General features: G+C 54.1%; 4 protein-coding genes across 4 annotated transcripts; 1 reads left to right on the forward strand and 3 right to left on the reverse strand.

Annotated features, from left to right (window-relative positions):
• Positions 1-14: 14 nt before the first annotated feature.
• On the reverse strand, positions 15-4,054 carry SNOG_06280 (hypothetical protein; the record flags this gene model as incomplete). The annotated part of the gene is made up of 5 exons (XM_001796605.1): positions 15-818; positions 854-1,957; positions 2,004-2,067; positions 2,296-3,882; positions 3,948-4,054. 5 exons carry the CDS (start codon positions 4,052-4,054, stop codon positions 15-17), a joined length of 3,666 nt encoding a protein of 1,221 aa, XP_001796657.1.
• Positions 4,055-4,745: 691 nt separating this feature from the next.
• Positions 4,746-7,297, forward strand: SNOG_06281 (hypothetical protein). Its single transcript, XM_001796606.1, has 4 exons — positions 4,746-5,003; positions 5,134-6,018; positions 6,065-6,263; positions 6,315-7,297. The coding sequence occupies exons 1-4, from the start codon at positions 4,985-4,987 to the stop codon at positions 7,189-7,191; spliced, it is 1,980 nt and encodes a 659-aa protein (XP_001796658.1). The 5' UTR covers positions 4,746-4,984; the 3' UTR covers positions 7,192-7,297.
• Positions 7,298-7,542: 245 nt separating this feature from the next.
• SNOG_06282 (hypothetical protein) lies at positions 7,543-8,865 on the reverse strand (the record flags this gene model as incomplete). The annotated part of the gene is made up of 2 exons (XM_001796607.1): positions 8,574-8,865; positions 7,543-8,520 (listed from the first exon to the last, which is right to left on the reverse strand). The coding sequence occupies exons 1-2, from the start codon at positions 8,748-8,750 to the stop codon at positions 7,543-7,545; spliced, it is 1,155 nt and encodes a 384-aa protein (XP_001796659.1). The 5' UTR covers positions 8,751-8,865.
• Positions 8,866-9,360: 495 nt separating this feature from the next.
• Positions 9,361-11,257, reverse strand: SNOG_06283 (hypothetical protein). Its single transcript, XM_001796608.1, has 5 exons — positions 11,027-11,257; positions 10,832-10,903; positions 10,603-10,719; positions 10,208-10,554; positions 9,361-10,152 (listed from the first exon to the last, which is right to left on the reverse strand). Exons 1-5 carry the CDS (start codon positions 11,199-11,201, stop codon positions 9,754-9,756), a joined length of 1,110 nt encoding a protein of 369 aa, XP_001796660.1. The 5' UTR covers positions 11,202-11,257; the 3' UTR covers positions 9,361-9,753.
• Positions 11,258-12,687: the final 1,430 nt, after the last annotated feature.

Consider the following 12,687-nt stretch of genomic DNA (forward strand, 5'->3'; position numbering starts at 1 on the left):
GCTAATTTGGGCAATCATCGAGTAGTGATGCTTGGATATAGACGTGCAACCTGTTCTGCACCAGCTGTAGCTTCTATTTCCGCAACTGTGGCAACACACTTGGCTGAATCTAGTTTCGCGTCCTGGGCATCTGCAATGCTTTGCTCTTCCTCCAGCTTGAATTCGGCGTTCGCATTGTCTTGTCCGGTTATGACGCCTTTCAAAATAACTTCCAGGTCTGCGAGACGCACGGGCTTGATGAGAAAAAGGTTGATGCCGCTCAAGTTTGCTTCTTGTTGGATTTCAGAGTCCGCTACGCCGGTGAGCGCAATGATGGTCACTTTGGGGAGGTTGTTCCGGATTTCGTGTGCGCGAATTGCTCTCGTCGCCTCGAGACCATCCATGACAGGCATATTGATATCCATCAGCACAACATCGATGCGCGAGAGATCGTCAGCAGCATGGGGATGCCCAGTGCCCGAGAGTTCGGGTGTCTGAGCTGCTTTGTACGCTTCGAGTGCCTCTAGACCGTTGACAGCAAGAACGTGTCGATGACCCAGCTTGTCGACAAATGTTCGCAAAAGACGAAGGTTGATTGGATTGTCATCGACAGCGAGGCAGTTGAGCGCTCGTGTCGGTTTTGCGTATATCGACTTCTTCAGAGATACAGGAGCCACGGACCTGACCTCGGGAGCACTACTGACCGAAGACAGTGGCGGCCGGGGAGGACCAATATCATCAGTGTGGACGCGAGAACTTTGTGGCTGCATGTTCTCATTCGCTTCTTCCTTGAGGCTCAGTTGAGTGACCTTGAGTAGCGCACTATCAGTCTCCGTCGCCTTTATCAACGTGCGATTGGCGTTTCGATCCAGACATGATGAGAGAGCCTTTGCGAATTTATGAGGCCCAACAGGGCTGGGCCGATGCACTCAAAAGTGATACCAGGTACAGTGATCGCCGTGGTTGACTGTGCAGATGCTGCCCCTTGGCAAATGACGATGACTGGCGCCGTCGAAGCTGTCGCAGGGTCCTTGCTATGCTGGGCTCGGAGCCACTTTGCGCAAGTCTCTGTCGCCACCACTAGGTCCGGATACTCATTGTTGTCGCTTCTTTCCATACCGAACCAGTCGGTACAGAGACCGTCTAGCGCTTTTAGTGACATTTTAGTAGCCGTCTTGTTCTTTAGGTTCTTCACAAAGTATTCTTCTTCTTCATCAAACCCAACGAAGCGCACCTTCATTCCCTTCGTACGCTTGGTGACCTCTCGCAGTTGCTTCTCTTTCTCTTGCTCTGATCCGGTAGCACAAAAGGTTGGCGACATGCTCGAGTTCTTCAGTGGGCATGTGACTGCGAATTTTGTGCCCCGGCCCCTCTCGCTCCTGACCTCGACCTCACCACCTAAAGATTCAACAATCTGTTTGACGATCGATAAGCCTAATCCAGTGCCTTGGCTGAGTGGGTTCTCCTGAGCAAAGGAATGGAATAACCGATTGTTAACATAGTCCTCAGACATGCCAATACCTGAGTCTGTTACAGTGAAACGGAACTCGCAGCACTCCTCCGTTTTGCTCCGCATCGGCTTCACTTCCAGCTTAACCTTGATGTAGCCGGCCGGTGTGTATTTCAAACTGTTGCCGAACAAATTCATGATGACACGCCGCCAAGCACCCGGCTGTGTGCGAAAAACGTAGTTGTCGCAAGGGTTGATGTCAAGTATAACGGAGATGGCGAGCTTCTCAGACTTGTTTGAGGAGATTTCATAACTCTGCGCAGAGGTCCGCTGATAAGTGTACCCTGCGAAAACACTCTCCACCACATCCTCGGTCAAAACGCTCATGTCGACATCGTTGATCAAGGTCATGATGTCGTTGGTATGAGCATGGCCTGGCGTAATCATGTGCTTAGTGCTCTGAGTCCGCTTCTTCTGACGCTTCGATGCGCCCCGAGTTAGATTGTTGATCTTGGCAAAATCGAGGACCTAGTAATCTTAGTTAATAATTTGGGGAAAGAGCGGCTCAGCTTACGTGATTGATGGTCTCTAGCAATGTCTTCCCGCAAGTCTCGATGGTAGCAACATGGGAGGACTTTCTGGGGAGTTGCGATGTCCCGATATTTTTGAGGAGGATCGGATCATTCCAGAGTATGCCCATGGCAGGAGGGGATCTCAGTTACGTCGCCTGATGGGAGGAAGATGAAAGTCTGCCTCTGGCGGAGTCCGGCCAGCTTTCAATGTCCTAGTCTAGCAACCCTCAGCCATTGCGGAAATTGCTGAGAGGCTGCCAAATTAACTCAGGGTCTTTGCTCGTTGGTGAAAACTCGCATAGGATCCGAAAGTCCAGATGAAAAGCAGTAGCGAACCAGCGATCGCGATGAGAATCCCACAATGGGTAGAGCACTAGACTTCGAGCGCTTGGGAAGACAGTCCGGAGGTAGTTCTCGTCGTCCAGACTTCGCGTTGACTCGGTTTTCTTAGATATGGTGAAAGGAAAGCCGTCGCACATCTCGATATCGCCAGTGCCGCCGTCAGAGGGTGAATTGACGGGAGGCGAGCCAGCATCGTCGTCTAGATTGAAGATTTGACCATGTGGATACAAACGCAGGAGGTGGCGCAGTACGCTCTCGGACATTGAAGCTTCTGTTGTCGACAGCGAGTGAGGTTCGCGGCTACTCTTGCAAAGAGCCGCGCCCAGAATGCTGCAAGGCTTGTCAGGCTCGGGTAGAGACTCTGAGAAGTCGTCGTCGACAAGTCCGCCAAAGGTACTGATCTTGGCATCGAAAAAGACGGCGCCTTCGGCTTCGGTTGCGTCAACGATCATGTTGGCTGCCCGACCGAAAGCAGCCCTTAACTCAGGCGCAATTCGATCCTTCTGGTCGTTGATGGTGGATGTCGAGGTCTTGGTCACCACATCTGGTCGGATCTCAGGCATGGCTTCGGTTGCTGGCGTGACGACATTGCTGGCAGGATGTACACTGGATGGCGAGGTAACATTCGGGCTCGTGACGCTGAGTACACTGGACTGGGCGCTGTTCACTCCGCTGCTGATTGAGTGGTCCACGGGATTATTAATGGTCACATGGGGTCGATGCTGCTGCTGCTGCTGTTGTTGTTGCTGTGCTGCATTGACATCCGGCACACCCAGAGGTGTAGGCTGATCGTTGGACTCCCATGGATCCGACCACCAGTTCTCCAGCCCACTCTTGCCCTCGGCGAATGATCCCAAGCTCTTGACCATGATCTTGCCCCTGCGCTGGTCTTCTGTGGCCCTAGACATTTCTAGATGGCGCATGACGGTGCCGGCCATGTCCTTCAGAAAATCCAGCTCTCCTGGTTGCAGTCCATCGCGAGGTGTGTCGTCGAGGACGCAGTACGTTCCGATGCTGTGTCCGCTGGGGCTGCGAATGGGGACGCCGGCGTAGAAGCGCGAGTACGGGGGGCCGACGACAAACGGGTAGTTCTTGAAGCGGGTGTCCTTGGTCAGGTCATTCACGACCAAGGACGGGTGGTTGCCAAAGGCTTCGATTGGCACGCACGAGTTCTCCCAGCGCAGGTTGACGGTGTAATTGCAGAGGCTCTGCTCTTTGGGAAAGATGGTGCTGCCCCAGCAGAGCTTGTCCTCGCTCTTCTCCGCAGCGCCCGTGTACAGGCATAGTGTCTTGGTCGCCTCGGCCAGCAGATAGCAGTTGCGCCGGTCGAAGAAGGAGATCAGGCATCGTCGGGCATTCAGGCGGAGGGCGCCCAGCTGGGCAAAGGCAGTCAGGGCCTTGTCTTCGGGTGCTCGTGGTGGGCGCTCTTCCGGGGGGGTGCGGGCGACGCTGGCAGCGTTGGGGGGACTTCGTGGACTGGGGACTGCGTGAGGGTGGCGGCTGAGAGACAAGTCTGGCTTGGGCCGCTGCGAATAGTATCTGCACGTTGAGACTGAGCCTTGTTCTGTTCGCAGGGTTATGCAGTCAGACAGTGGGGCGAACACACGTACAGGTAAAAGTCTCGCTCGCGAATGACTGCTTGGTCCTCCATCTTCTTGCGTGCCCTCGCTGGCGGCAGCCGTGAATTTGGTGTTTCTAGACGGTCGGCCATACTGGCGACGACGGACTAGACAAACTAAACAAGCAGGCGGTGGCGGCGGCAGCTGGATAGGACCATGCCGTGAGCGACACCGAAAACAGCTCGAGGCTTTGCAACCCCAGGGCCTTTCGTGATCTGGTTCACCGTTGCGACACGGCTGTCCAACTGTCAGCGGCACTAACGGCACAAAGCTGTTTGTTAAGTGGAGGAGCGGCCAAATTCACAAGTCTAGCGTCATGCTAAGGGAAGTGCGGCGTTCACTGGCGCAGAAAGCGTCTATCTAGGGTCCAGTTCCAGGCCTGCACTTCACAACAAGAGACTGCAAGGAGAGCAAAGACGAGCAGGCAAGAGACGGTGAACAGCACTGAGGTCTGACGATTTGGTGACTAGGCAGGATCCCCCCTGTGGCGCCGATCCGATAGATAGCATGGCTCGGGGCGGAGCAAATTTCCCAGCCCAAGCACCGAGAGGCTCCCAGTGCGGCCGCAGATCATAACCGTTTCTGCGTGCGATGCGACATGTTCGTTCGTGGTGTTGTGCACCGCTTCAGATCGCGCCTAGGGTGTGCCCCCCATGGAAGGCTTAGCCGAGACGATGCCCCTCGCGTGCCCCGCTAACCACCGATATGCTCCGACTCATTCGTCGCCAGTATCGCACACTCTCACTGCACTCTCGGATTGGTCGAGCAACTGTGATTGGATCCCTGTATTAATCTAGGACATATCGACGGACAACAACAACCTGAGCTGCGACCATCGGCTCAACTCTGCTTGGGCATCTTCAACTACAACATGGGCCGACTCTTCACGGTAGCAACATGCAGTCTCAACCAGTGGGTTATGGACTGGGAGGGCAATCGAAAGAGGATAGTCGAGTCGATAAAGATTGCCAAAGAACGCGGTGCCCGTTTCCGAACGGGCCCTGAACTAGAAATCACCAGCTATGGCTTGCTCGATCACTGGTAGGAGACCATTCATGAATCATTGAGATACTTGCTAATAATGTGTAGTACGTCCCATTCATATTTCAATACACTAAGAGCATTGGTCTTTGATGCTTCACCTAAGAGTGTTCCGACTGACTGCTGGCAGTCCTCGAATCCGACACCTACCTCCATGCCTGGGAGCAGATGGCCATCATCATGGCCGACACTTCGCTCCACGGCATCGTCTGCGACATCGGCATGCCCATCATGCACCGCAACAACCGCTTCAACTGTAGAGTCATCATCTTGGACGGCCGCATCCTCTTTATTCGCGCCAAGCTGTTCCTGGCAAATGATGGCAACTACCGCGAGAACCGCCACTTTATTCCTTGGGGACGTCCCCAGCACGTCGAGGACTACTACCTACCCCAGATGATCCAGAATCTGCAGGGCACCAAGAAAGTCCCGATCGGTGACATGGTCCTGAGCACACCAGATACCTGTCTAGGCTTTGAGACCTGTGAAGAGTTGTTTACGCCCCAATCGCCTCACATCGACATGTCGCTAAATGGAGTCGAAGTCATCACCAACTCTTCGGGTTCCCACCACTCCCTTCGAAAACTCCAAACAAGGTTAAGCTTGATCACAGAGGCGACGAGGAAATGCGGTGGCGTGTATCTCTACAGCAACCTTCAGGGAGGCGATGGTGACCGGCTGCTCTACGATGGCGGCAGTATGATTGTTGTAAATGGCGAGGTTGTTGCACAGGGCAGTCAATTCAGTCTCAACGATGTTGAGGTCGTGACAGCGACCATCGATATTGAGGAAGTCCGAGCATACCGAAGTTGCATCAGTCGTGGTCATCAAAGCATCAACGCGCCTACGTACGAGAGACATGAGACAGACTTTAGCCTTGGACTGCCAGACGCAGAACTGGACCTCAACATATCACCTACTCCGCGGGTGGAGATTAGAATACACCGACCTGAGGAGGAGATAATGCTATCTGCGTCATGCTGGCTGTGGGACTATTTGCGACGAAGTGGCGCCGGTATGTTTGATTGGAACTCATTTACAGCAGCGCTGATTTCGAATAGCTGGTTTCTTGATCCCCCTATCTGGTGGCCTAGACAGTTGCAGTACAGCAACTTTAGTCTTCTCTATGTCGGTCCAAATATGTAAAGCACTGGAACAAGGCAACGAACAAGTCAAAGCGGACGTCCAACGAATTGCCGGCGTCTATGAGGCAGAAGGGTGGCTACCAAAGTCCCCTCAAGAGCTCACTTCAAGACTACTGTGAGCCCCCTCACTTCAGCAATTCTCAACATCACTTTACTAACTTCCCAGCGAAACGGTCTTCATGGGCATGAAAGAGCAATCCAGCACCGAAACCCGCACGCGCGCCGCCGACCTCTCTACCGCCATTGGCAGCAAACACACCGACATGAACATCGACGCCATGTTCCACGCCTTCCGCGACACCTTTGCCGCCTCCACCTCCTTCACCCCCAACTTCCGCAGCGCCGGCGGCACGCCCGCCGAGAACCTCGCGCTGCAAAACATCCAAGCCCGCTCCCGCATGGTCACCGCCTACCTGTACGCCCAACTCCTGCCCACGGTGCGCCAGCGGCCCGGCGGCGGCGGCCTGCTCGTCCTAGGCTCCGGCAACGTCGACGAGTGTCTGCGCGGCTATCTCACGAAATACGACTGCTCGAGCGCAGACATCAATCCCATCGGCGGAATCTCGAAAACCGACCTCAAAGCCTTCCTCACCTGGGCGAGCACTTCTCTCTCCCTCCCCATCCTGACTTCCTTCGTCGAAGCCACCCCCACCGCCGAACTCGAGCCCATCACCGCCGAATACACCCAGTCCGACGAGGCCGACATGGGCATGACTTACCACGAACTCAGCATCTTCGGGCGCCTGCGCAAGGAGCGCAAACTCGGCCCGTTTGGCATGTGGCAGGCGCTTGTTTTCCAGTGGAAAGACGAATTCTCGCCCAAAGAGGTCGCGGATAAGGTCAAGCGCTTTTACCACTATTGGGCGATCAATCGCCACAAGATGACGGTTATGACGCCCAGTCTGCACATGGAGGATTACTCGCCCGATGACAATCGCTTTGATTTGAGGCCGTTTTGCTATTTTCCGTTTTATAGGAGTTGGAGCTTCAAGAAGATTGATGAGGGGGTCGAGAGGTTGGAGAGGGCGGCTGCGGGGAAGTAGGGGGAGGATGTGTACCTCTGTAGTGGAAATGTAGAAGTTTAGAGTATCGGGGTGTTCATGACAAATATCCAACATCGAATCAACAGACTTTTCGTACGCAAACAAATGGAACAAACGACCAGTGCATCGAGTGAGAAATTCAAAGCACATGTTGATTGCGGTAATGACTGTAGATGTGTTCCTTATTGTGGTTTATATGATGTGGCAAGTCAAGGAAAGTCGAGGCAGTGAACATACTATACAAAAATCCTCATCCCTCTCACGCTATAACTCCAGCGTACGCGCATATCCAATCCCATTCCATTCTTAATCCCAAGAGTGACTCCTTCAAAGTTAACGTATGGTACCCATCTACTGCGGGATCCCATCCTTCTGCATCTGGCTAAGAACCTTTCCCATAGCCGGGCCCATGACGACAAAAGCCTCGGCAACAAGAACATGTGAGACAACTAGCAGCATACCCATAATGATGAAGAAGCCCTTGACGAAAAGCTTGATAAGACGACGACGCGCCTCCCAGTTGAAGCTGCGCCACGCCTCCAAGAAGCTAACCTTTCCAGAACCGCCCATCATCTGGCTGACGACCTTGCCACCGAAAGTGCGGTCGAAGGGAACGATGGTGTCCTCGTCCTCGGGGAGAATGGAAGCCTCGATGCGGACAAGAGTGACGTTGGCGGGAAGGCAGAGGAAGAGGGTGCATGTAATTGCGAAGACAACGGTGACGAGCATGCGCACGGCGAGGCAGGCTACCTGCTTACCGCTGTACTCGGCGACATTCTCTCCGTCAAGCTTGTGCAGACTCATGAGCATCGCAACGCCGATGGTGAGGTAGAGGCTGATAGTGGGCATGGCGGACTCGATAGCGGCGGGGAGCGCGAGCGTCTTCCAGCTGGCCTTGCTGGGCAGGCGCTGCATGAACGACTTCTCCGTGGGCAGCGAAACGACCTTGTGTGTCCATGCGGCGTGTACATTTGCGACTGCTGCACCGCTGAGGGCGGCGACGACGATGCCTTGTCCGGGAACAAGGGGGAGCGCAGCGGAGAGGAAGGTCGAGACAAGGCTGAACAGGATGGCGTGGAGAACGTGGATCCTGTAGCCACGGAAGCGGGCGAAGCGGCCAGCGTGCGCGGCGAGGTGCTTGATGGTGCCGCGGATTGACGAGGTGATGGGCTTCTGGTTGACGAGAGTGATGGTTGGGCCGTTCTCGAGCAGTCCCTCCTTCTCCTCCTTGTCTGCGACTTCGTGGGTGGAGGGAGAGACGGTGATGGCGGCGACGGGAGACTCCACCATGCAAAGCGTAGTGATGACTTGGTTGATCATGTAGGAGACCTAGCGACTGTGTTAGCATTTGCGCTCCTCCCGTGCATCGATATATAACATACCATGGTCACGCCGACAAGCGCAATCCAGACGCTCACATAGAGCAGAACGACTCCCCATGTCGGGATCTCGACATCTTCCAGCCTTGTGGACGGGTCCTGGTTCGTGTACACGGCGCGCTTGACATAGGCCACCGTGTTGGGGTGTGTAAGCCCGCGGCGGGCGAGGTCAGCAAACATCGTTGCCACCGGTTGATACGTTGTAAACTGTGGTTGTGAGAAAGAAACAGTCGCAAGTAAGTAGAGTACGAAAGGGAAGTTGTAAGAAAGAGTTGTGTCGAAAGTAAGAAAGAAGTACACAGTGGTGTGAGGGACGCCTGGCGACGTTCGTCCGTGAGCGGCAAAGGAGGCACACAAGTCCGACTGAGAGGCGGTGCTGGCCCTGACGCAACAGGTCGGAGTCGCGGCTGCCTAGTGTTTGGGGGCCTAAGTGGGGCGGATACCGATCTATAATTGGCCAAGTGTGAGAATGCTCGAACAGCGACGTGATGACGCTCTGAGACAAGCGGAATGGTGAGAGGGCTTTGTGAACAAAAAGAAGGTTATTAATTCAAGGATGTATCATTTTCGAATGCGTCTTTTTGCCAGACCAATCTACAAAACAAAGAGCCTGTGGACAGGGTTCGTTGGTGGCGCTGCGGCGAGATTCACATGCATCAGATTCAGTAGTTGCGCGGCACGGTAACGACACCTTCACCGGATTTCGACAAGGCACGCCAGCAATAGTCAGTGTCAGCCGTACATTCACATGCTAGAGTGAAGACGTAGCATCACACGGCAATACGTCACATCCAGTCAATTGCTGAAGGAGAAATGGTCATTCGCTAACAGATACATGAAGAACAACGACGCCTTGTGTCCATGCCCAATTAACCCTGACCCCGTCCATGAGAGACGAACGGCGCCCAGACTCCAAGGGAAAAGATAAGAGACGCCGCCATTGACGCCGAGTAGAAGCTTTTAGGAGAAAACAATGTTCCTACACCGCGCATGTTCAATTTGGGCTGCGTGACTGTCGTATCAAGGCTCAGGCCAAGGTCATCATAGGTCATCATCGTGAAGATGGGTGTGCGTAAGGAACTGGTGGAATTATGGTATGCACTTGAGGAAGTACATAGTCGTTTCGGTGAACCTCTCAGATGTTGAACGCGTGGAGGCTGTCAAATCGATAGCGTAGAGCAATTTACATTGCAGGCTGGGGCGGCGAGGTGATTGGCTTCTCGCTAAGCTCCGAGTCAAGCTCGTGGCTGGGAGCGGCGGGGAACTGCTCCTTCTTGACCTCGGGGGATGTTGAACGTCCACGGTACTGGTTGATCGTCTCCTGAGCCTTGTTCGTGTACTGCTGGGTGAGACCCTGTACAGTCTTGGCAGCATTTCCAGCGTGCTGGTTGGCGAGACCCTTGATCTGAGTAGCCTGCTGGCTAGCGATTTGACGGCCCTTCTCAAGCTGCGCATCGATAACCTCCTTGTTCTGAATGTAAACGAGAGGGCCGAGATACGTGACGACGGTCGCGATCAAGGTCAATCCCCAAAGAGGGACGAACTTGATAAGGAAGTAGGAAATGAGGGAGGCGAAGAAAGCCTGAGTTGAGCGTCAGCAAAGTCTTGTTGGACGATGTCACAAGGAGGGCACTTACTGCTCCACTAGCATATACGTTCTCGGCGAAGACTATGCGCTGAGACTCGATAACGACGAAGTTGATGATCTGCTCAACGTCGTCAAGCAAGCGTTCGAGCGAAGCCTTGGGGACCGTGAAGTATTGACGCGGGCGGAACTGGGAGGTAAGACCGCGGCCAAAAGCGAGTTGTCCAGCAACCTCGGCAGTCACAGTCGCACCAAGTGTAAGGTAGAGGAGCTTGAGGGCGTAGCGGATGACATTGAGGTATCGGGCGGCGAAGATGAAGACGACGGTGGAGGCAAAGGCGATACCAGTTGCACGAGGGTTCTTCCAGCTCAGGAGGCGGTAGAACATGCTATGGTAGTCTGACCACAATTAGCAATCTACACATTAAACGCGGTCGAATTACGCACGAGTGAGGTTCTGGCCGGTGGCAGCCTTGTGGTCTGGTGTTTGTCGGGAGTTTGCAAGATCAGCGAACTCGTCGCGGGTCTTGGTCGCCTCTGCCTGTACATTCTGGCCGACGGGTCCTGAGAGGTTTAGTAGGTTGTCACACGTATGCACACGTCGGGAATCTGTGTCGCGCGAGCAGTCAGCACATGTCCAGACATCTCAGGGAAGTTTTGGAGCGACTCACCTCACCGTTGACGACCGTGTCCTTTGCGTTCTGCACCGAGGGGTGGTTGATACCGGCGTTCATGGCGTGCTGTGCTGCTTTGAGGTTGTTAGAGGGGAAGTTCGGTGGTGTGCGAATGTGCGAAGCACAGATAAGACTGTAATGCATGGCGTTAGCTGGGGCTCGGCAACTTCGGAGGCGTTTCGTCCCACGTACCTCACTCTCCAGGATGCTGTTTCCTGTCTTCTGTGCGCTCTGTGCCAGGCCTCCGTTCGCGGTGCCGTTGGTTTGCGGCATATCGCTCGAGAAATCAGTAGCAGCGCGGTTTGAGGGCGCGGAAGGGTCCAGGTCGGGGAGGGTGCTGTGGTTGATCTCAACACGCGGAGCCTCAGACATGACGAGTGATTGATCCGCTTTGGGGTCTTAATGTAGGGACAAAAAGGGTGATGATCAAATCTGCGGAGGAAGGAGGTTGGGTTTGAGCGTGTGGAAGAAGTGCAAATGCTTTTATTCAGAAAGGGCAACGCTACGTTTGGCCAGGCGCGAGTGTCGTGTGCGCAGTGTTGTGAGACGTCATTGCGGGTCACCTTCGAACCACGGCCGCACCAGCAGGTTCTACAAATCCTATGTCATCGACGTGAATGTGCATCATAGGCTGCCTCCACATTCATTTTTCTCCATGTAAATCCCGTTCCTGCTGTTGTCACTGTGTCCTCGTTGTGCCTGCCTTGAGAGCCTAATTTTGGGCTGCCATGTGTTTTGCATGTGAAAGCATAAATCTGCCCCTCGGAACTTCAAACCATGACGCAACCTAGGATTTCTTGACTGCTCTCAACATGACGGAGCTTCCTTGGTAGGTACATAGTTCACTGTGGCAAGCACTTTCTTTTTGGCCTGGCGTCTCATTCGCCCCTGCATGTTTTCTGGAGATGTGGTTTCCAGTGCAGTGGGCGCTTAGCGGCGATCCTGCTTGAGATAATCCTGAACAAGAGTTCCAGCGTACTGGACCCATTCCTGGAATGTGCAAGCATCATAATGACTGCGTGGTATTGTGGCTCATTCGGATTCAAGAACATGCATTCGCTTGCATTCGGTCAGCATGCGCATTCGTCCGTCGGTTGTGCTTCGTGTGTGAATCTGTTGAGCACGGCCAAGCGCTCATGCAAAGGGTGCCTATCTGGCGTCCGGAACTGGGAAATGAACACTATGCAGATCAATCTTAGGAATAAATGTCATCCAAGTATCCCCAGGCATGCCAATGCCCATTCAAATATACATAAATGCAGGACCGCTTGCCCAGGTGGGCAGGAGGGTTGTGCTAGTCACGTGTCAGCACATGCACGACCCGCTTCTACTGCCAGGCACATGGATGTCCCACATCTCCACCACCAAGACCAGCATCCAATCCTGAACGTTGCAGGTGATCCTTTCCATGTGCTCCGGCCTCATGAAGACATTTAACAGCCTGTCACATGTCAACACCCATCAAACGTCAATGATCGCCTGTAGATGGGCGGGCCCGGAGTTTCCGAGATTAGTTATTCATGGAGAACGCCCATGTTGAGGAAAGAATTGAATGAGCTGCTGAAAAGAGCAGATGCTAACACCCTGAATGTTGGGAAACTACCGTACTTCGCAATGTGGTGGATGTGGCCGGAGATACTGAAAGCAGAATGGGAGGGCTGGATGCACATGCTCGGTCCACACCCGAACGACAGGCTCTGAAAGGTGGGGGTATCTTTTGCTCGGAGGTTGATTGCGGAATCATGCAGCACGCGTGATTTCGTGCCAGCTCTTAGACTTATGAGCCAACTACCTAGGCTTTTGACTTTGCGCGGATGCGTACGCAGCGTCTGTCTAGCTCATGGCATCCGGCTCTAGC

Source organism: Parastagonospora nodorum (assembly GCF_000146915.1).
Source record: "Parastagonospora nodorum SN15 chromosome Unknown scaffold_9, whole genome shotgun sequence".
Taxonomy (NCBI): Eukaryota; Fungi; Ascomycota; class Dothideomycetes; order Pleosporales; family Phaeosphaeriaceae; genus Parastagonospora; species Parastagonospora nodorum.